The 23171-nt window shown below is 37.1% G+C and overlaps 1 protein-coding gene across 12 annotated transcripts in view; it reads right to left on the bottom strand.

Annotated features, from left to right (window-relative positions):
• The window catches only part of LOC101394358 (nucleoporin SEH1), a 164090-nt gene that overhangs the window by 101890 nt on the left and 39029 nt on the right, over positions 1-23171 (bottom strand). For all 12 annotated transcript variants that reach the window (XR_015554247.1, XM_087438931.1, XM_087438928.1 and 9 more), the window contains 7 exons: positions 22894-23019; positions 16512-16687; positions 13260-13312; positions 10078-10198; positions 8271-8419; positions 6761-6905; positions 6183-6304 (listed from right to left, as the gene is read on the bottom strand). Coding sequence is in view for 11 of the 12 variants with exons in the window: in XM_087438931.1 (XP_087295057.1) it covers positions 6183-6304; positions 6761-6905; positions 8271-8419; positions 10078-10198; positions 13260-13312; positions 16512-16687; positions 22894-23019 (892 nt within the window). In the remaining variant the exon portion in view is untranslated. The remainder of the gene's footprint in view (positions 1-6182; positions 6305-6760; positions 6906-8270; positions 8420-10077; positions 10199-13259; positions 13313-16511; positions 16688-22893; positions 23020-23171) is intronic.

Raw genomic sequence — 23171 nt, forward strand, 5'->3', positions numbered from 1 at the left:
AAATACTAAAGATTAGAGCGAAAATAAACAAAATAGAGAATAGAAAAACAATAGAGAAAAATCAATGAAACCAAAAGTTGGTTGTTTGAGAAGATCAGCAAAATTGACAAACTTTTAGCTAGCAAAGAGAAGAGACGCAAATAACTAAAATCAGAAAGGAAAAGTAGGGACGTTACCACCGACCTGACAGAGATAGGATTATAAGACAACACTATGAACAACTGTAGGCCAACAAATTAGATAACCAACAAGAAATGGACAAATTCTTTGAACACCCAAATCACCTAAACTGACTAAAAAATAGAAAAACTCAACAGAACTATAACAAGTAGAGATTGAATCAGTAATCAAACACCTCCTAACAAAGAAAATGCCTGGACCAGATGGCTTCACCAGGGAATTCTATCAATCATTTAAAGAAGAATTAACACCAATCCTTCTAAAACTCTTTCAAAAAACGAAAGATGAAGAAACATTTCCTAACTCACTCTATGAGGCCAATGACTGATACCAAAGCCAGAGAAAGACATCACAGGAAAATTAAAAACCATTATACCTTATACATCTAGATTTTTAAAAATATTAGCAAATTAAGTCCAACCGCATATGAAAAGATTATTCACCATAACCAAGTGGGATGTATCCTAAGAGAGTAAGGGTGATTCAACTTAAGAAAATCAATCAATCAAGACAGACAATTAATGTGTAATACACATTAATACAACAAAGGGGAAAAACCACATGATCATCTTAACTGATGCAAAAAAGGCATATGACAAAATCCAAGACCCTTTCATAATAGCAACTCTCAGAAAACTAGGAACAGAGGAAAAATTCTTCAACTTGATGAAACATATTTTTTAAAACCCACAGCTAACATCATACTGAATGGTGAAAGACTGAAAGCTTTCCTCATTTGATCAGGAATAAGACAAAGATGCTTGCTTTCACTGCTGCTATTCAACATTGTACTGGAAGTTCTAGCCAGAGCTATTAGACAAGAAAAAGAAATGACATGCTCATATATACAGAACATTCCAAAGAATCCACAAGAAAGCTACTACAGCTAATAAATGAATTCAGCAAAGTTGCAGGGTACACGATCAACACAAAAATCAGTTATGTTTCTATACACTAGTAATGAACAATCAAAAAAGGAAATTAAGAAAGCAATTCTATTTACAATAGAATCTAAAACAATAAGATACTTAGGAATGAATCTAATTAAGGAAGTGAAATACTGGCACACTGAAAACTACGAAACATTGCTGAAAGAAATTAAAGAAGACCTAAATGGAAAGATATCCTGTGTTCCTGGACAGGAAGACTTCACATTGTTAAGATGTCAATACTACCCAAACCAATCTATACAGAGTCAATGCAATCCCTATCAAACTTCCAACAGCCTTTTCCATAGAAATGGAAAAGCCGAGCCTTAAATATTCATGGAATAGCAAGGAGCCCCAGAGAGCCAAAACAATCTAGAAAAAGAAGATCAAAGTTGGAGGAGGAACAATTCCTGACTTTGAAACTTACTTTTAAGCTACAATAATTAAAACAGTTTGGTAATGGCATAAAGACAGACATATAAACCAATGGAATGGGGACAGGACAGTCTTTTCAAGAAATGGTGCTGAAAAAAATGAATATCCACCTGTAAAGAAAGAAGTTGAATCCTTACCTTACACTATATATGAAAATTAACTTAAAACCGTCAATGACCTAAATGTGAGAGCTAAAACTATAAAAAACAAACTCTTAGAAGAAAACACAGGAAAATCTTCGTGACACTGAATTTGGCAACAATTTCATAGATATGACACCAAAAACACAGGCAACCAAAGCAAAATAGATCACATTACATAAACATTAAGGACTTCTGAGCATCAAAGGATACTATCAAGAAAGTAAAAGACAACCTATAGATGGAAAAAATTTTTTACAAATCATATATCTGATATTGGATTAATATACAGATGATACAAAGAATTTCTACAACTCAACAACAAAAAAATAACCCAAGTGAAAAATGGGTTAAGGACTTAAACGACATTTCTCCAAAGAGGATATAGAAATGGCTGATAAGCACAGGAAAAGATGCTCAACATCATTAGTTATTAGGGAAACACAAATCAAAACCACAATGAGATTCCAGTTCACACTCATCAGGATGGCTATAATCAAAAAAAGAGAAAATCTAAGGGTTGAATAGGATGTAGAGAAACTGGAGCCCTCGTGTATTGCTGGTGGAACACTATGGAAAACAGTATGGTAGTTCCTCAAAAAGTTAAACATAGAACCAACCAACATATGACTCATCAGTTCCACTCCTAGGTATATATCCAAAAGAACTGAAAGCAGGGATTAGAACAGATATTTGAACACCAATGCTCACAGCTGCATTATTCACAATAGCCACAGGTGGAAATAAACCAAGTGTTTATTGACAGATGAATAGATAAATAAAATGTGGTATATACCTACAATGGAATATTATTCAGCCATTAAAAGGAATGAAATTTTTATATATGCTACATGAGTGAACCTTGAAAACATCATACTTATTGAAATAAGTCAGACACACAACAAATATTGTATGATTCCACTTATATGAGGTACCTAAAACAGGCAAATTTATAGAGACAGAAAGTAGAACAGAGGTTATCAAGGTCTTGAGGGGAAAGGGAAGTTATTGTTTCATGGGTACAGTTTTTGTTGTGGAATATGAAAAAGTTTTGGGTATGGATTCTGGTGATGATTACACAGCACTGTGAATGTATTTAATGCACTGAACTGTATACTTATGAATGATTAAAGTAATAAACATTATGTGGTATATAAAAAAGTAATTTTAGAAAGTCTTAAATACTTGGAAATTAGAAATAAACTACTAAATACCATTCATTGACTCCACGAGGAAACATAAAGGGGAATTACATACTATCTAGAAATAAAGGTAAATGCAACAGCCACAATGGAGTATGACACACTAAGGAAACTAAAAGAACTACAGTTACATGCAACCATACGGATAATCTTAGTAATACTGAGTGAAATAAGCCAATCACGGAAGACAGTATATAAAATAATGCCCTTGGTATAAAGTTCAAAAACTAAAACTAAGTAATGTATTACATACATATGCATGGATGTGGAGGATCAGGAGAAACTGGAACCCTCACACATTGCTAGTGAGAATGTAAAATGATGCAGCATCTATGGAAAACAGTATGGTGGTTCCCAAAAATTTTTAAATAGAATTACCATATGATCCAGCAATTTCACTTCTGGGTATATACTCATAATGATTGAAAGTAGGGTCTTAAAGAGATATTTGTACACTCATGTTCATAGCAGCATTATTCACAATTGCCAAAAGGTGGAAGCAACCCAAGTGTCTGCTGACAAATGAATCGATAAACAAAATGTAGTATATACATACAATGCAGTATTATTCAGCCTTAGAAAGGAAGGAAATTCTGAAACATGCTCTAACATGGATGAACCAAATTCTGAAACATGCTGTAACATGTATGAACCTTGAGGACAGTATGCTAACTGAAAAAAGCCACTCACAAAAAGACAAATATTGTATGATTCCACTTATATGAGGTCATCTAGAGTAGCCAAATTCATAGAGACAGAAGATAGAAGAGCGGTTGCCACAGGCTGAGTGAGGTAGGAATAGGGAGTTGTTTGACGGGTACAGAGTTTCAGTTTTGCAAGAAGAAGAATTCTGGAGATTGGTTGCACAATGCAAATGTTCTTAACACTACTGAAGTATACTTAACAATGGTTAAAATGGTAAATTTTATGTTACATACATTTTACCACAATTAAAAATATATTTAAAACATGAAAAATGGAGACACACAAAAAAGCAAGCATTATTTCAATAAATATGGAAAAGTGGGTATCAGTAGGGAAAAAAAAACTCCACCCAGGTACAAAACTCATGGCATTGCTTATAAAGCTATATTATTATTAGGAGAAAATGCTGGAAGGGGGAAACACTTCCTGACCATTGAAGAAACAGAGCAGAGAGAACAATAATAGATTCTAACAGGTGAAAAACGTTCAGGTAATAATAGATAATAAAAGATATATTTAAAAGCAAAACCAGAATGAAGGAATTGTGAAGGAGACAAAAATCTTATGATCCAAATTATACATACAGAACTCATACAGCTATGAAGTTGATACCTAAAATCCCCTTGATAAAATTTTTTTTTCCAATTTTTTCCTTTTCAGGTAAGGAGAGTTTTACCACAAGATGGCACCCATGCTCCTGCAACTCCCGCAATTTACATTACTTTGGTGGGGGAAAAAAAAGTCTATTTCTTATACACAGCAAATTTACAACAAAATAGAAAGAAATTTACTTAAGGTGGTTGGAGTTCTTTAGATAACATCCAATAAGAAAAATGGGCTGCTGACCTTGCCAAATCAGGGACACAGTATTATCACCTCATGGTAAAACAAATCGCATCACCTTAAAACACAGAAAAATAAGACATTTCATGAACTAACGTAACGTGTTTTACGACTGACCTACAGGTAGGGATTTCCCCCCATCCATGCAATAAAAAAGCTTTGATGAATGTGTTCCTTCCACACTGTCCCAATCCTCGGCTGCCAGAGGCCAATCCTCACTGTCCCTCCACACTCAATGCCTTCCTTCAACCACTGCTGAGGGCCTCGAGCCTTCGCCATCAGAGAGCCTGAAGGCTCCTACAGAACCTGGCTATTCATCAATTAAATACTTTTTTAGAAGATGGACTAGAAATGGATCATCAGAAACTATGTTTTTACTAACACAGAAAGACTTCCAAACTTCAAAAAACTTTTAGAATGTAACTCAATTAGAACTTGGGGACTTCTCTCAATAGGTACGAGATTCAGTAACCAGGATTCTGCCTTACTGTAAATTATCTAAGTTTTTCTTTGATTTTCCTACTAAGTTTCAAAGGCTCGAAAGCACTGTCCTAGGAGGAAAAATCCATCAACTCTGAACACCTGTTCTGGTTACCTGAGGGAAGGGGCATTGTACTTTACTGTATTTGTATGTAAGTGAGAAGTAATAAATCCTTGAAGCTGCTGAATAGGCAACTCCTGGATAGTACAATATTCCTATATATAATAAAGTACTATATTGTAGAATACAATCTCGATAATAGGAATTCAGACAAATTAATGTAGTCTAGAGTTACTGAAAAGTAACCAAGGACTTGACCTAAAACTGCAGATAATTATGATCTGGATTAAGGAAAGAACGGAGAAAAAAAGTAGGAACAGGGATTTGTAGAAGAAATATGCAAGAGAAAAACAGATTAACCCTGGGCCAGATTATAATGCACTTTAATGATTATTAATTTTAAACACAGAGACAGAGAACATTACATATATATAAAAGTCAGTGGAACAAGATTAACCTGGTGTTGACAAATATAATAGAATTGTAAAAATAGGTAGGGCAATAGGGCAAAAATAGATAGGGCAATAAATCAGACATGTGGTAGTAAGCATCTTGAACTTGAGTAGTGGTAAAGAAGTAAACAGGAAAGAATAAATCTGAGACATGGTCCTGAGGACATACTGACAGGATTTAGGTCTTCTGAGCTTCATTGCCTTTAAAATGACAATCCCATCATCACTTGCTGCTTTAATACACTCTAAGGATTACTGTGAGGATAAAATAACTGTCTCTCTATATATACAAGCACACCCACTCCCTCTAAATTAAAAACCATCATACAATCCCAAGGCATACATTACTTTTACAAGAAAGACAAAAATTGGTAAAAGTCAGAAACGACTACCAAGTTTTAAGTGTAAGAGTAAAGGGGTGCCATTAACAAACAGAAAAAAATAAATAATGGAAAACAATGTGCTTGAGCAAGATTAAAGATGATCAGTTTGCTTTTGTATTTAATGTTTCGCTCTGAGCTAAAGAACTTTTCAAATGAAAAATCTAAATGCATCATTAAATACTTAAGAAAATGCATACAATTGGATATTTACTATAATCTTAGTGATATCAAAGATACAAACACACACACAGAAACATTATCAGTAGGGATTTTTTTATACGTTTCCTATATTTTCCAGAAATCAACTGATATCATACAGAAGACTTGTTATCCTTTTCACAGAAAATTTAAAGAAAATGCATATAAACTTACTCTGCCAGGATGCAGAACAATACCCTTCAGACTTTCTGCCCTTTCTTTCTCTTTTTCAATTCTCCAAGTATTAGAGGAAAAATCTACATCCCTTCTACTATCTCCAGTACCTGCAGAATGACCTGAAAAATAAGGAAAAAAATTAATGGAGCAAAGTTTCAGTAATCTAATGTAATAACTGCTTCTTGCTATCCAAATTATTTTATGCAAACCTAATACTTAGCATTCATATGACAAATATATCAATTTGCACCCGAGAGAAAATAACCATCAATAAGAGGCAACAGTAAACATGACAAACTGCTACCATACAGAGAATTCATTTCTAATTCTCCAACATCTGAATAGAACACAATCATTCGTAATACACAATCCAGGAAATACAGACTACAGTATTTCTAATAATAATAATGTACTCAGGTATTATTAAAAGCTCTTTTGAGTAGTTTTACACTGTTTAAAGACTTAAGGGGATAGAAAGGTTAATATATGTCAAATCATACCAAAGAAATGAATTTTTTGGAAAAAAAGGAGTCAAACAGAATTTAAGAACAAAGGAATCATACTTCAATACTTACCAGTCCCAGAGAGACAAACAACATGGCCTTCCTCAGACTCTTTGTGGGTCGTTTCAGAATTTCCCAAAGAGTGTGAGCCATGGGATATCAGAGAGCTATTATTTTCTGATTGGGATTTACAGTTTAAGCTACCATTTTCATTTGCCTGTTGAAAGAATATATTAGCTTCATTAATTTTTTAAATTAAAAACAAACATTTTGAGGGGGAAAACATGGGAAGCAAAGAATGCCTTCTTTACAGAAGGATGCCTGATAATTAACATAGAAGGAATTGGAAAAATCACCATTATAACCACCAGTGTAATAATTGTTTCTGAGAGGCCTCAACGTGATACTAAAGCCAGTTCGTGAAAGGCTGTTGGGGCATAGGATGTTCACATGACCTTGATGTATCATCCCACAGATTACTTATTGATAACGAAGGGGGAAAGAAAGGCACCTTCACCAAGAGCTATTTGGCAGATACCACATTAACCAAGATTATCAATAGTGGGACATAAAGACTTACACATCTCCTGATGTGATGCAATAAGAAGTAACACAATATTGCCTATGTTTAATCTGTTCATGAGAAAAATCTTTAATCTGAATTCTTCCCAAAATGTTTAATCAGGAGAGAAAAAAGCAATCAGATATATATAGCTTCTAAGTCATTTTAGAAAACAATGAGCCTAGATTTTGCAAAAAGTTTTTCAATGACATGAAAGAACTACTCCAAATTTAAAGAATAAAGAGACATGACAACCAAATGCAAGTGTAATCCTTGATTAAATCGTGGATCAAAGACAATAAAAGGACATTTTGGAGACAACTGGGTAAATTTGAATATGGACTGTATATTAATTTAAACTACTGTATCAAAGTTAGATAACAGAACTATGATTACACAGGAAAATGTCCTTATTCACAGGAAATAAATGCTGACATTTCATTAGGATGAAATGTCATAATATCTGCAACTTACTTTCAAATGATCCAGGAAAAAAGTACATAACTTATGGAGGGACAAAGAAAATGCCAAGGGCCGGCCCCGTGGCTTAGCGATTAAGTGCGTGCGCTCCGCTGCTGGCGGCCCGGGTTCGGATCCCGGGCACGCACCGACGCCCCGCTTCTCCGGCCATGCTGAGGCCGCGTCCCACATACAGCAACTAGAAGGATGTGAAACTATGACATACAACTATCTACTGGGGCTTTGGGGAAAAAGAAAGAAATAAATAAAATTATAAAAAAAAAAAAAAAAAAGAAAATGCCAAGATGGCAAAATGTCAACAATTGGTTAATCTGGATAAGGGGTATATAAATGTTCACTGTACTACTAATTTTTCTGTATGTGGGGGAAAGGTAAGAGGAAGCAGGAAAGGACGAGAAAGGTATTTCTCATCAGTTTATATCTGGGAAAAATAAGAGTACAAATAAAACCAAAAGTGTAAGTTTTATGTTAATATCCAATGACACCAATAATAATTTCCTAATGTCAAATTTCTGAAAAACCATAAAGACTGGAAGATACCTGACTAGGATCACTTGTAGGTAACTTAAAATCTTTTTCTGGAGGTTCCTGTCCCTCCAGGTCTTCATATATCATTCCTGGAATTGCCAGCTGTTCAAAATAAGCCTCCAAATGATCATCATAAAACTCTTCATCATCAATATCATCATCTATGGTAAAATGGAGAAAAAACAGGACAAGATTTAAAGTAATGACTGAAAAAGTAGAAAAAGGGCAGATTATTCAGAAAATGGTATGGCAAATGGGTAACTATCAAAAAAGGATAGTTAAGCCTATCATAGGAGAAGTAAAAATAAATCCTAGGTGAATTAATGACTAAATGTAAAATGAAACTCAAACAATATTGATCTTGAGAAAGAAGGAACTAAAGAAAAAAGATATAACAAAGTTGAACACTGATAGATATGACTACAAAATATTCAACCACCACCAAAACCAAAAAGTTGTAAACAAACCAATACAACAACACTGACTGTGGTTTTCAACAACACTGACTGTGGTTTTCAGTGTTCTAACACCCAGCCCAGCAAGGGCAAGACAAAATTACAACTCTCAATCACTAATGGTATTGTAAGTTGTCACTGCCTTTTCAAGAGGATAATTTTGTAATCAACATTAAAAGCCTTAAAAATGCTCATAATCTTTGACTTAGCTATTTCATCTCTAAGAACCTAGATTACTACAACAAAGATCTGTATAAATTAAGGTCAACAATTCCTTATGCACACTTCCAAAATCCAAAAATATCTAAAAACACTGACAGCAAAATCTGTCCTGAATTTATAGATTCTATTTATCCCACTCAACTCATCAGCCTGGCCTTCAAAGCTATGAATAATTTGGTCCCTGCCTACTATTCTGGGTTTATCCCCCAATTCAGCCTCCTATAGGTGCTGTAAATCTGCCACACGAAACCACTGGCTATTCCCCAAACATGTTCTATATGCCCCAACCTTTGGGCCTTCGATGAAGCTGTTCCCGCTTCCTGAACTGTACCTCTCCTCCCATGTCTATGTTAGGGCATATCACAGACAAGCCAGGGCATATCACAGACAAGCCTTTGCAAGAAAGGGGAAAAATCGCATCCTCTTTCAATAAAGCTTCACAGATACTTTTCTCAATCAAAATTAACATGCCACTCTCCTATGATCCCCACAGTTGGTACTGCTGAGATATACTCAATATAGTCCGAGATTCAGCTACGCATCTCTTTTCTTACTTGGCAAGTCTTTTAGAAAACAGAGGCTAAATATTTCATTGTTCCCCAATTTCTTAACATAGTGCTTTATACTGAGTGGCACCTAAGGTGACTACTTTGTACCTTCATGATATTAAACTGAGGGATGAGCATAATCACATCAGGATTGATACACAGGAATAAGTGGTTGGGTTTTTTTTTTGCTGAAGAAGATTTGCCCTGAGCTAACATCTATTGCCAATCTTCCTCTTTTTGCTTGAGGAAGATTTGCTCTGAGCTAACATCTGTGCCAATTTTCCTCTACTTTGTATATGAGCCACCACCACAGCATGGCTGCCAACGAGTGGTGTAGGTCCACGCCAGGGAACTGAACCTGGGCCACCAAAGCAGAGCATGCCAAACTTAACCACTAGGCCACAGGGCCAGCCCCCAGGAATAAGTTTTTAACAATCCCATCACTTAACAGAAGTAGCCATTTGAGTGCTGGTAAGTAGGAGGTAAAGGACAAGCCTAAGAAACAAAAAGCTGGCGTAATAACTACTTTCAATGAAGTAGAAAGATGTAGAGAGGCAAGAAAAGACTAGGAAAACACAAGTTACTTTACAGTACCAGAAGAACCTTCCAAGCTTGTCAGTGACATAAGTTTCTCATTTTCTATTAAACTAGTATGGCTTAAGTCATTGCTTGGATTCTTATCTTCAAAACGTTTTCCAGCATCAGGAACAACAATCTATAAAAAAATAACATGCGAATAAGAGAAGCACACTCACTGCTTTGAAGACCATATTTCAAGGCTGCAAAAAAAAAAAAAAAAGGACCCCCAGTGTGCTCAGTATCTGTAATTCACAATTTAGGCAAGGAAGCGCTAGTAGTTTTATATGTATTAATACCTTTCTTTCTGCTCCCATGCCATCCCCTCTCCCAACTCATCCAATGAGACGTTAACGGTCAAATTGTGTGCATATGCTCGGAGGACCTAGTAATATAGTTAGTATACTAATACACAACTGAATTTGAGCAACACAAGACTTGTGATAGGAAGTGAAGATAATAGCAAAGTCGGACTCAGCAACTTACACCGGAACAATAATAGCAAAGTCGGACTCAGCAACTTACACCGGAACAATCGATTTCTCTGCTCCTCAACCCAGGGACCATGTAACCCTAAGGGCACAGAGCAGTTTGCTAAGGACATTCAAGGCCCAGAATAAAATAAACGTTTCTGGGCTGGCCCCGTGGCGTAGAAGTTAAGTGCGCACACTCCGCTGCTGGCGGCCCGGGTTCGGACCCCGGGAGTGCACCAATGGACCGCTTGTCAGGCCATGCTGTGGCGGCGTCCCATATAAAGTGGAGGAAGACGGGCACAGATGTTAGCCCAGGGCCAGTCTTCCTCAGCAAAAAATAGGAGGACTGGCATGGATGTTGGCTCAGGGCTGATCTTCCTCACAAAAAAAAATAAAATAAAATTTTAAACAAATTAAAAAAATAAAATAAACGTTTCCTTCTTTTTTTTTTTTTAAAGATTTTATTTATTTATTTTTCCTGCAAAGCCCCAGTAGATAGTTGTATGTCATAGTTGCACATCCTTCTAGTTGCTGTATGTGGGACGCGGCCTCAGCATGGCCGGAGAAGCGGTGTGTCGGTGCTCTCCCGGGATCCGAACCCGGGCCGCCAACAGCGGAGCGTGCACACTTAACCGCTAAGCCACGGGGCCGGCCCTAAACGTTTCCTTCTAAGTGTCGATTTTATTTCATGATCATATTAAATATAAACCAAACAATACCATCTTAACAATGAGATTGCAAAATGCACACTAATTCTTAAGATAGAAACATCGGCTCTCAACGTAATTGCACAATTGCACACAGCATAACGGTGCTGAGTTATGCTCATAAAGGTCTAGGGCACCAAGGGCTATTGTTGTGGAATATAAGCTCTGAATCTGAAATTTTTCATAAAAAAAAATTAGAGAAAATCTATATGAAAAGAACAATATGTAAAATATCTCTGCCTTTCTGGTCATGACTGCTACTGAGAACTCCATCCACTCTGCCATGCTTGGTGCCTTACACATGGCCAACTTAACTAAACAGACCCTGGAAAACGTCTCTATTCTGATAAAGTGGTATAGCTCTCACTGTTTAGACAATGAGACCTACAAAAACATTTCCTTCACTGCCATGGCAGCCTAGACAGTCAAAGTAAATCAAAAGTCAAATGCAGTAGCGGCTCCCTCTGGTCTAAGGTTTTCTCATATATTTCTTTTCCTCCCACTCTCACTTTTCTTCCCCTTTTTATCAAGTATCTCATGTTTCTACACTTATTTTGCTGTTTTCCAGTTTTATGGTCCCTCTCTTTTATTATCAATGATTTCTAATACTTTTAGGAAGTCAATTCTTCCACCATCCTAAGAAAATAAATTACCTACCATATGGAAAAGTTATGTTCTCTCTCTTTAGAAACCATTTTTTATAAATGTTCTAAAATTAAGCAAGTGAAGTGTAATTTGTTAAAGAATAAGAATTAAATTCAATGTTTAAGAAATCATGCTTTCTGACTTAATTTCAATTTGACTATACCTGAACTTCCTCTAAAAACACATCTATCACACTTGAAAGTTATTAGTGGTTACATACAGGGAGCAAGCATACAGAGCAGGAGTTGACAAACATTTTCTGTAAAAGGCCAGATAGTAAATTATTCCAGGTTCTGCCAGCCATACAGTCTCTGTCACAACTTCTCAACTCAGCAGTTGTAGCACAAAAGCAGCCATAAACAATACAGAAACAAATGGGCATAGCTGTGTTCCGATACAACTTTACAAAGACAGGCAGCAGATTGGATTTGGACAATGAGCTACAGTTTGCCAACCCCTGGCATTGGGAAATAACTCTTACTTTAGACCCTTTTATAATCACTTTATAAAAATAATCTTAAAAATTCTTAGAAAAGTAAAATAAAACAAAAATTATATCTCCTTTTACAAGTTTTAAAAAGTTCTTAGTTTATATTTTATAAACAAGTCTCATAAATATGAGATTACAGGCCTGAAATCCCAGTTCACTGTTTATGTTGGACATAAACTGTTGATCTACTTAGCACCCCTTCCTTTGAAGAGCCCATCTCTTCATACTTCATGTGGTCCTGCTGGGGTCGCCAGTCACATTCCTCTATCTGTGCACATATACACACTGATGCACATGTATACACATACACACACAGACACACAGAAGCGGACATAAGGTCCAGGGTCATAAATCAGAGTACTTTATCCCAATCCACCCCAGCACAGTGATTTAAACAGGCAAAGATGTATGACCCGAGTGAGCTCAGTAGAGTTGTCTTATTTATTTTTTTTAATTTACCCTCAAAAAAAGATCACACTCTTCTTTTTTGATCACAAATGTTAGAAGTGTAGACCTACAAATGCAGATAGCCTCCCTATCATTCAACAAATTATTGAGCGCCAACTATGTGCCAGGCACTCAAGACACAATAAACAAAGCAAAGAGAAACCCTTACCCTCGTGGAATCAACTTTCTAGAGGAAGCCAGCATGAAGTGAAGTAGAGAAGAGGTGGAGACAGTCCTGACGACACACGAAGCCCAGGAATACATAGTCCCTGGGCTCAACTTCCTAGTTACTTGAAGCAGTAGGTTGGATTTCTGCTCTTTACAAGTAGAAGACTTCTAACTAATATTAATACTACTCAGCACTTATATATGTCAAATAGGAACTTTCACTCTCCTAATAATACTCTAGAAATTGATAACAAACATATAAGAGATTACCTTGTTATCCTTATTATTCATCCATGATCGTAAACAAAAATCAACAGGTGAGTCTGTTTAAGACAACAAAAACAAAAACTGAGAGACCAAGTTATTTTATCAACAAAATATACAATAATACCTAATAATAGCAAATTAATGAACTAAACACTCTTCCTTTGAAACAGAATGGAGCACTTTCAAATAATGGTATAGGGGCTGGCCTGGTGGCAGAGTGGTTAAGTTCATGCGCTCTGCTTCGGTAGCCCAGGGTTCACAGGTTCAGATCCTGGGCACGGACTTATGCACCACTTATCAAGCCATGCTCCGGCGGCATCCCACATATAAAGTAGAGGAAGATGGACACGGATGTTAGCCCAGGGCCAGTCTTTCTCAGCAAAAAGAGTAGGATTGGCAACAGACGTTAGCTCGGGGCTAATCTTCATCACCAAAAAAAATAATAATAATTGTATAGTAACCCATCATCGGTTAAATTAAAAAACTGTTGGGGGCTGGCCTGGTGGTGCAAGCGGTTAAGTGCGCGCACTCTGCTGCAGTGGCCCAGGGTTTGCCAGTTCGGATCCCAGGCGCGCACTGACACACCGCTTGGCAAGCCATGCTGTGGCGGCGTCCCATATAAAGTGGAGGAAGATGGGCATGGATGTTAGCCCACGGCCAGTCTTCCTCAGCAAAAAGAGGAGGATTGGCAGATGTTAGCTCAGGGCCGATCTTCCTCATAAAAAAAAAAAAAACTGTTACAGTGGGGAAGCGTAAAAAATTATACATATGCCATAAAAACTTAAATATGAATCTAATCAAGCCTTTAAAGCTAACTTCTGCTTTATAGAGGATATGGGGAAGAAGGAAACAAAAAAAATGACACTATGAGTAAGCAAACAGACAAATCCAAATAGTGGGACAAGCTACAGGGTGACTGACCTCACTTTCCTCAACAAGGCAATGACTTGAGAGATACAACAACAAATGTACTGTAACGTAATGTAACCTTCCTTGGACCTCGATTCAAGCAAACTAACTGAGATAGTTAGTAAATTGAATATGGACTAGAGTACTATATGATGATAAAAGAACCGTTAAGTTTGTTAGCAGTGTTAATACAGCACCGTGATTATGTAAGAAAATGTCCCTATTTTTAGAGATGCATACTAAAATATGTAGAAATAATCCTTTGGAATTTTAAAATATCAGGAAAAAGGTAACAAAAAAACAGAAGAGATGAAGCATGTGTGGCAAAATCTTACACTAACAAACTAAGGGATGGGTATACGGGGAGTTTTTTGTTAACTGATATAAAATTTACATACCATAAAATTACCCTTTTAAAGTGTACAATTCAGTGGTTTTTAGTACTTTCACAAGATTGTGCAACGTTATCACTCTCTACTTCCACAATATTTTCATCACTCCAGAAAGAAACACTGTACCCATTAGCAATCACCACCCATGGAATCATACAGCATGTGGCCTTTTGTAAGTCTATCTTCTTTCACTTAACATAATATTTTCCAAGTTCATCCACATTATAGCATATATCAATACTTCACTCCTTGTTATGGCTGAATAATACTCCATTGTATAGACATACTACATTTGTTTATCCATTCAGCAGTTGATGGAGATCTGAGTTGTTTCGACTTCTTGGCTCCTGTGACTAATGCTGCTATGAACATTCATGTACAAGTTTTTGTGTGGACACGTGTTTCCATTTCTGTTGGGTCATACACCTAGGACCGGAATTGCTGGGTCACACAGTAACACTATGTTTAATGTTTTGAAGAACTGTCAAACTATTTGCCATAGCAGTCGCACCATTTTACATCCCCAACAGCAATGGATGAGGGTTTCAATTTCTCCATATCCTCATCAACACTTGTTTTTTCCCATCTTTTTGACTATAACTATTCTACTAGGTGTCATGGTTTTGATCTGCATTTCCCTGATACCTAAAGATGTTGAGTATCTTTTCATGTGCTTACTGGCCATCAGTACAATTTCTTTAGAGAAATGTCTATTGAAATTCTTTGCCTATTTACAGTATTGGGTTGTCTTTCTATTGAGTTTTAAGACTTCATATATTCTGGAAGCTAGTCTTTTATCATATACATGATTTGCAAATATTTTCTCCCATCTTTGGGTTGCCTTTTCACTGTCTTGATAGTATCTTTTGAATCACAAAAGTTTTCAATTTTGATGAAATCTAGTTTATCTATTTTTTCTTTTATTGCTTGTGAGGGTAAGGAGTTAATACCATTCTCTCTACTTTCATATATATTTGATATTTTTCATCAAGAAATACAAAAATCCATTGAAATTTTTAACTTAAACATATAAATGCACACTCATTCATCCATCTTATAATAAGGGCACAAGCAAGGCTTTTTGAGTACTGAACCACAGTTTGGAATTACATGGTATCTTTGCTGCATTAGCCCATAATACATCGTTTTCAATTTCCAGTTTTGATTTCTTTGAAGAGAATGCAGAGTACTTAAAAGCAATGTGACAGCAGAAGCTTGTAAATTTATTTATTCAATTTAATATTTTACAACTTTCCCCACATTTTCGTAGTTTCTTTCCCAGATCTAATTTTTTTTTTTTTTAAAGATTTTATTTATTCATTTTTTTCCCCCCAAAGCCCCAGTAGATAGTTGTATGTCATAGGTTCACATCCTTCTAGTTGCTGTACGTGGGACTCGGCCTCGGGTTGGACGGAGAAGTGGTGCCTTGGGGCGTGCCCGGGATCCGAACCCGGGCCGCCAGCATCAGAGTGCGCACACTTAACCGCTAAGCCACGGAGCCGGCTCCCCAGATCTAATTTGATAGCCATTTTCAAATGACTCCAAAGCATTCAACTTGGTTTTCTTAGAAACAACTTCTTTTAGAATTTATACTTCACCAGGTTATATAAAAACAAGTTTAGGAACAAAAATCACTGTTGATAAGAATACAAATTAATTGGTGGGCAGAAAGGAGTATTAGAAACAGTCTCCTTGTCTTGAATATAAAATATGCTGTGACCATCAGACAGCATGGTTTCCAACGGAAAGGAGATTTCAGCTTAATCAGTAAAGACAATTAAGAGGCTTTTTCCTAAAAAAGTATTATAAACTTGATATTAATAGGTAAATGCCAAACCAAAACATTTTCAGCTTAGCATATGAGAGCTTAAGATAAATACTTGTACAAAGATAGAGAAATGAGAAAAGAAATTAAAATACACACATTAACAAATAATTTCTAATAGTTCAGTACCTTGCACTTGTTCCAGTGGTGAAATCTGACCAAAAAGATCTTGGCTCGGAAAGGATTTTGCAGTTTTAGTTTGCTCCTCTTCTGTTCTTGCTGTATCTCTTTGAAAAGCTGACTCTTTGAGGACAGCATCTGACAAATGTTGACTTTCCATATAGCTCTTTTTCTTAGACACAGAACTTTTTTATTAGGGCAGAATAATAATGAAATGTTAGTTACCTTGGGTAATCTACAGATTATCTATCAATCAGTTATGTATTTCATCTCTCAAAAAGAAAAAAATGGATACAGTGAAAAGAAATATTTCTGGGACTAGCCAGAAACTACAACTGGTAACACTGTGAGTGTCCTGGGGACGGCATCATTATTTTGGGTCCAGTGCCGTAGTCTACCAAAACCAGGTAGAATATCATTTTGCTACTCTGCCTCTCAAGTGATAAAATGAGGTTTTTTTCTTTCTCAAATAAGTATCTCTGAATCTATCATAGCTAAAGAAAAACTCAGCTTTCTAAAAACAAGATAGACTTAAAGGATACTAGTATATTTGCCAAATAGTCAGGCAATTCTCTGAATTACTAAATGCTTTAAAAGTGGTACTCTTAGCCCCTGTCACTGTTCTCGTCCCCATCTTTCTGTCTACCTCTGTTGTTTTATATATGGATGAAAATGTTTTCCATTAAAGACAATTTTCCTTCCAATCTACTGCAAAAGATCTTGGGTCTGTCATAGCTTTCACCAGCAACAGGAAGGGTAGGAATGCCACCTCAGGAAAAAGCATCTAAATACAACAAATTCATCATTTGACACACTGATACCTAGGGCCAGGCTTAGACCTGGACAGGATACATGAAAAGAAAATAGCCCTTCCACATATTCCAAATCATAACCCTTTGTGCCTGAGGCAACTCCCCAACTTTAATTTACTTCCCAGTTTCTCCATCTCTTTATTGGAGCTATAGTACATGGAAAGCCATTAGCTTAATCCCAAGGTGCGTTCATAGGTAGGCAAAGCAAAGTTTCACTCCAAATAGAAGCTGAGTAAAAGACAGGGCAGGGTAGGTGGAAAGACTACAAATGGATACAAAGTCCTGTGGTTGAAAAGACAGAAAGAAAGAGGTGGGGGGAAGCAAGACGGTAACATAAAATAAATAAAAAATAAGTCAGGATATTTAGGTTAATTTTCATATTTTAAAGCCCTCCCCTGAGAAAAGCATGTAGTGTGACCATTAGAACTTTAGGATAACAGAGACAGTTAAGGGCACTCTAAATTAACTACCACTACCCCCCGCCAAAAAGCCTACTTTCTCAAACCTATAGCTTTCCATTGTTTTTATTAGCACAGCAGAATTTCTCAAATCAAGTCATAAGCTTCAAGTAAAAGTGGCAAGAGCGACTTCCAGGAGTCCACTAAAATGACAGTAAGGACGTCTATAAAAGTAAAGTCATCTGGATGAGAGCTACCATTCCTAGCCCAAGCTTACCTCAGATTCTAGAATCTGAAAAGCAGATGGAGTATGCAGGAGAAAAGACAGCTGTGGTCCAGAACAAGAATAAAAGGGCCCAGAAGCAGAAAACAAATCTGCCAGGAAGAAGCGCAGAAATGTTTCCAGACTACAGTGAGGAGGAGGACAGGAGGGAGTCAGGATGAGAGAGCAGAGAGAAGGGCTGACCGAAAGTCTATCAGACGACCGTGCCAGGCAGTATTCCTCTTCTGCTCCTCAACCCACACAAACAACACAGCAGTGTCAATGTGACACTGAACACCTGGGAAGAAGGTTCTTCTCCAGACAAGCCATATGAAATGCCTGTGCAGAAAGAAGCTATGGTGGTGACAGCAGCCCAGAATAAGGCGTTAAAACACCCAGCATGAATTTAAGACTCTCAGCCTGCTCGCCCTAAAGTGCAACTGGCCAGGAGCACCGCCCAACTCACACGGAGACCTGAGAGAAATGAGACCTGGACACACAACAGCCGAGGACGCCTACACTAGCAACCTAGAGGGCAGCCACAAATGAGAAACAGGAGAAGGAGCAGCTCGAGAGATAAAAAGAAAGATGAAAAACTAAATAAATAACCCCAGAGACAAGGAATAATTCATAGAACTTTGAAAAATCTCAATTAGAATTCTCAGAAACATTCAAGTAGCTATTACATCCACAAAAAGGGGCCATTATAAAAAAATGAAAGAACAGAAAAAAATAGCTCTCAAAGTTATGATTGCCAAATGATTTAATAGAAGGGTAGAAAAAAATTAGGAACTTATCCAGAACATTGTCTTCTTGCACTGAAAACAGAAAAAAATAGAGGGAAAAAAAGAAAATAGATCGACCCAGGCAGTCCAAAATAGTAGTTCCAGAAAGAGAAGACAGAAAAATAGAAGAAAATTGCCAATATAATAATAATTACCTAGAACTAAAGCACACAAATCCCTGAATTGATGCCAATTAGAATTTAGTGAATGGGGGAAAAAAACCCACCCACCAGGACTTTACAATCCTCAGGGAGGATTCTAAGTTTCTAGAGCAAAAAAAGTAGTTCAGATATAAAGGATCAAGTATCAAAATGAAATCAGGCTTCTCATACTATGCAGCAATGCCTTCAAAACTTTGTGAATATTATTTTCATCTTTAAATTCAATCCTCAGCTAAAATATTTATTAATTCCAAGGTTAAAATAGACATTGGAAACATACAAATTTCACCCTCCTCCAGAAGAAGTCACCGTAGCCGTCCCTCACACAGGGACTAACACCATGGCTCTGCAGGCTGTGGACTCGTCATCACAGTAAGCACAAGAAGCCCTCGTACTCAGACTAACAACCCAGGTCTTCAGATTACTCAATAGAGGCACGTGCTACAGCCCCAAAGCACTTGCCTCTCCTCCAACAGCAGTCAAAAGTGAGGCCAGTACACTGTGTCTAGGACTCCACCTCACCAGGTCTCCTATCTTGCATTAACAGGGGCCAACAAGACCACTTCCCCAGACCTCCTTGCCTCCATCAAAAACAGTCAAGAGGTTACTTCCAATAGTCCCCTCCCCTCCCCCTATACCCACTGTTTTATCACCAACATCAGTTTAGTGGGACTAACTTCATGATGCCCTTTGTCCCTATTTATTTCAGTCCCTACAATAAGCCCAGGACTCCTTACTGCTGGCATTCTAAGCTCCATAAGACTGCACATCCCCTCTCTTTGCTCCCCAACAAACCAACCCCTTCTACTGTGCCTTCTAGAAGGTACAATGCTGGATCAGCAAAATCTTGCTATTCCTGAACCCCTTCTCTGAACATTCCTTTTACCTCATTGCCCTAATGAAAACATGGTTGTCCTGTAAGGATACTGTTTCCCCTAAGCTCTGTCAAATGGGGACTGTTGTCTCTCCCTAAGCCTTGGTCTCACTGAGTGGAGATGGAATACATACGTATCCATCAGTATACGTCCCCTCAGTACCACTTCCAGATCACTCTCCTGAAAGTCTCCCAGCTTGGAATCATCTACTAGCCCTCAAGTCATCTGCCTTAGTACCACAACTCTATAATCCTTTGACCCCGCCTAAGCCTCCAATCCATTCATACTGCCACATTCCACTCTCCCTCATCCTTTTGATATCCTCTTCTCTACCTTAACCTAAATCCAATGGCCATTCATCATACACCCTCAACTCCCTTGTCCCTCACTGCCTGCATCAAACTACAAGCCTGGTTAAACCAAACATCACAATCACACTGAGCAGTCTCACACTAAATTCATGACCATGATCCTCAACTGTCTGACAATCGTACTATTTCCTTTGTCCTTTCACTTTCCCATACTCCCATATGATTATTTTATATCTCTCTTTCAAACCAACTCCTCCTCACTGAGTTGATGGCCATGCCTCCCACTTCACTGAGAAAGCTGAAGCACTACAACTTCCACACATTCTTACCACCACATGCACCCACATAGTCCACCTTCCCACCTGCTAATACAGAGGAACTATCCATGGTCCTACCCCTCTAAAGTCATTTTCTCCACTGCACGTCAGATCCTAGCCTCTCTTATTTACACAAAGACTCTGCTCCAGCAATTCTCTTCTCTTTCTATGTAATCAAATTTTCCCTTTCCAGGAGATCATTCTATTACCATGTAAACATGCAGTAACTTCTCCCACCACAAAAAAGAAAAACTTTTCTTGATCCACTACACCAACGAGCCATCACAGCTCCACTTCTCTGCTCTCTTTTGCAGCAAAACTCCACGAATTGTCTACTCTCACAATATACTCCTATACTAACCTCCTATTCTCTTCTAAATTCAGTCTACTATGCAATTGTGCCTCTCCCTACTTCCACCAAAACCACTTGTCAGGGTTAGCAATGACCTAATCTACGCTAATTCCAATGGTCACTTCTTAGTCCTCATTTTATCTGACGTAATTGGATGAATCTCTTCTTTTATGTATGTTCTTCACATGGCTTCCAGATACTCTTCGTTTTCTTCCTACCTCTGATCACTAATTCTTATCTCTATGTGTGTTCCTTCTTTCCCCAACTTCTTAATTTTGAAGCACCCCAAACATCAGGCCTCGGCGCCCTTCTCTTCTACATCTACCTCACTCCCTTGATAACCCAACCTCCAAAGAGGTCTTCCTGGTTCCAGTTTGGCCTCCCAACAGTCTGTTTTCCACACAGTAGCCAGAGTGAGGCTTTAAAAACATAATTAAAATGGAACCCTCTGATGGGTTCCCCTCTCACTCAAAGTCAAAGTCCTTGCTCACCCCATTCCAGCCTCCTTCCTGCTCTTTGAAGATACTGGAGATGCTCCTACCCTAGTGTCTTTACGCTGGTTGCACCCTCTACCTGAAATCCTCGTCCTCCTGATGTCCGCATGGCTAACTCCCTCCTTCAAGTCTCTGCTCACATCTTACACCTCCTCCAAAAGATCCACATTGACCACTACCTTCTGCCTTCCTAATAATCCTCCTCATCATGTTCTATTTTTTTCTAGCACTTTTCCCTTCTAATATACTATAAAGTTGTATATTTTAATGTCTTTTTAATATCTGTTTTGTTCACTGGTATTTCTTAAGCACTTGGAGAAAAGTACCTGGCACATAGTAGGCACTCAGTCAAAAATACACATTGAATGAATGAATATACAAAGAGTTAATTCTTCAATGTATAGGAAGTGCTTATATCTAAATGTTATCAAGAGACAATTCAGAACAGAAACAAAAGTAATGAATAAATATTTAAGTATGTTCAATCCATAAATACTCAATTACAAATTCAAACACAGAAAACTTTAAGACTACCTGTAACACCACCATCAATAGACAACTACAATGTACATTTTGGGTTATAGCCTTTCAGACTTTCTTCTATGCATTTTTGCATGTGTATAAACTTCTTTACTTCTAAAATTAAAGATTAAAAATAATACCACCAAATGTTGAGGAGGGCTCAGAGGAATAGGCATTCTCACGTACGTCTTCTAGTGGAAGTGTCAACTGGCACAAGTCTTCTAAAGAGCAATGTGGTAGTTTGTAATGGTCTTCAAAATTAAATATTCTTAACTCAGCAATTTCAATTCTAGGAATTTATCTCAATAAAATAATCTTCTAGGTATGCAAAATATATGTATAAATAAAGAAGTTCATTAAATTTACAATAGCAAAATTCTAATAATCTAAATGCCTCACATGGTAGAGCCATTAACATTATGTCACATATCTTTAAGTGTAATTGAAAGATGGGCACAATATATTAATTTTTAAAAGTTATAAACAGTATGTACAGTTTAATCCTATTTTTGTAAAAAAATTATACACACACACACACACGTATACGTGCATAGAAGACAGTCTGGAAGACTATAAATAAAAATGTAATCAACCACTATTCTCTAGTTAGTGGGATTATAGACCTTTATTGTCTTCCTTATAATTCTCTGTATTTTCCACTTTTTTCAATGAGCATATATTACTTTTGGAATCAGAAAAAGTATTTTGAAAGACTACAAGTGTTTGTGATTAAAATCATATAAAGAAAACTCTTAAAGATTTTTATAATTAGAATTAATCAACATAGAGACAGAGATTGGACTGGTGGTTACCAGAGGGGAAGGGGGGAGGGAGGAGGGCGAAAAGGATAATTCGGCACAAGTGTGTGGTGATGGGTTGTAGTTAGTATTTGGGTGGTGAACATTATGTAATCTATGCAGAAATAGAAGCATAATGATGTACACCTGAAATTTATACAAAGTTATAAACCAATGTTACTGCAATAAACAAAAATTTTTAAAAAAAAGAATTAATCAGAGACACAATCACACTTTCATTTTCCACAAGACATAGTGAGACTTGCTTTTAACACAGTGAAAGCAAGACGAAGGTATGAACTTACTCATCATCCTGGAAGCTAAGCTGTAACTTCTCTCTTGGTTCAGCTTCACTCTGGCTACTGGGAGATGACTCAGATGGAATGGAAAATATCCCTTCTACTAAATAAGATGCCTGGTTCTCAGAATACCTACACCAAAAAAAAAGTGTGTTTTAGTTGTTAATAGTTAAATTATGCACATTTAAAATTCACAATGTCATGAGACTGCAGGATTGTAAAACCAACCACCAGGGGATAAAAATAAATAGGGCCCCTAATGTTCAAAACCATCATCCTATGTG

Source organism: Ceratotherium simum, chromosome 14, assembly GCF_057802395.1.
Source record: "Ceratotherium simum simum isolate JZ-2026a chromosome 14, ASM5780239v1, whole genome shotgun sequence".
Taxonomy (NCBI): Eukaryota; Metazoa; Chordata; class Mammalia; order Perissodactyla; family Rhinocerotidae; genus Ceratotherium; species Ceratotherium simum.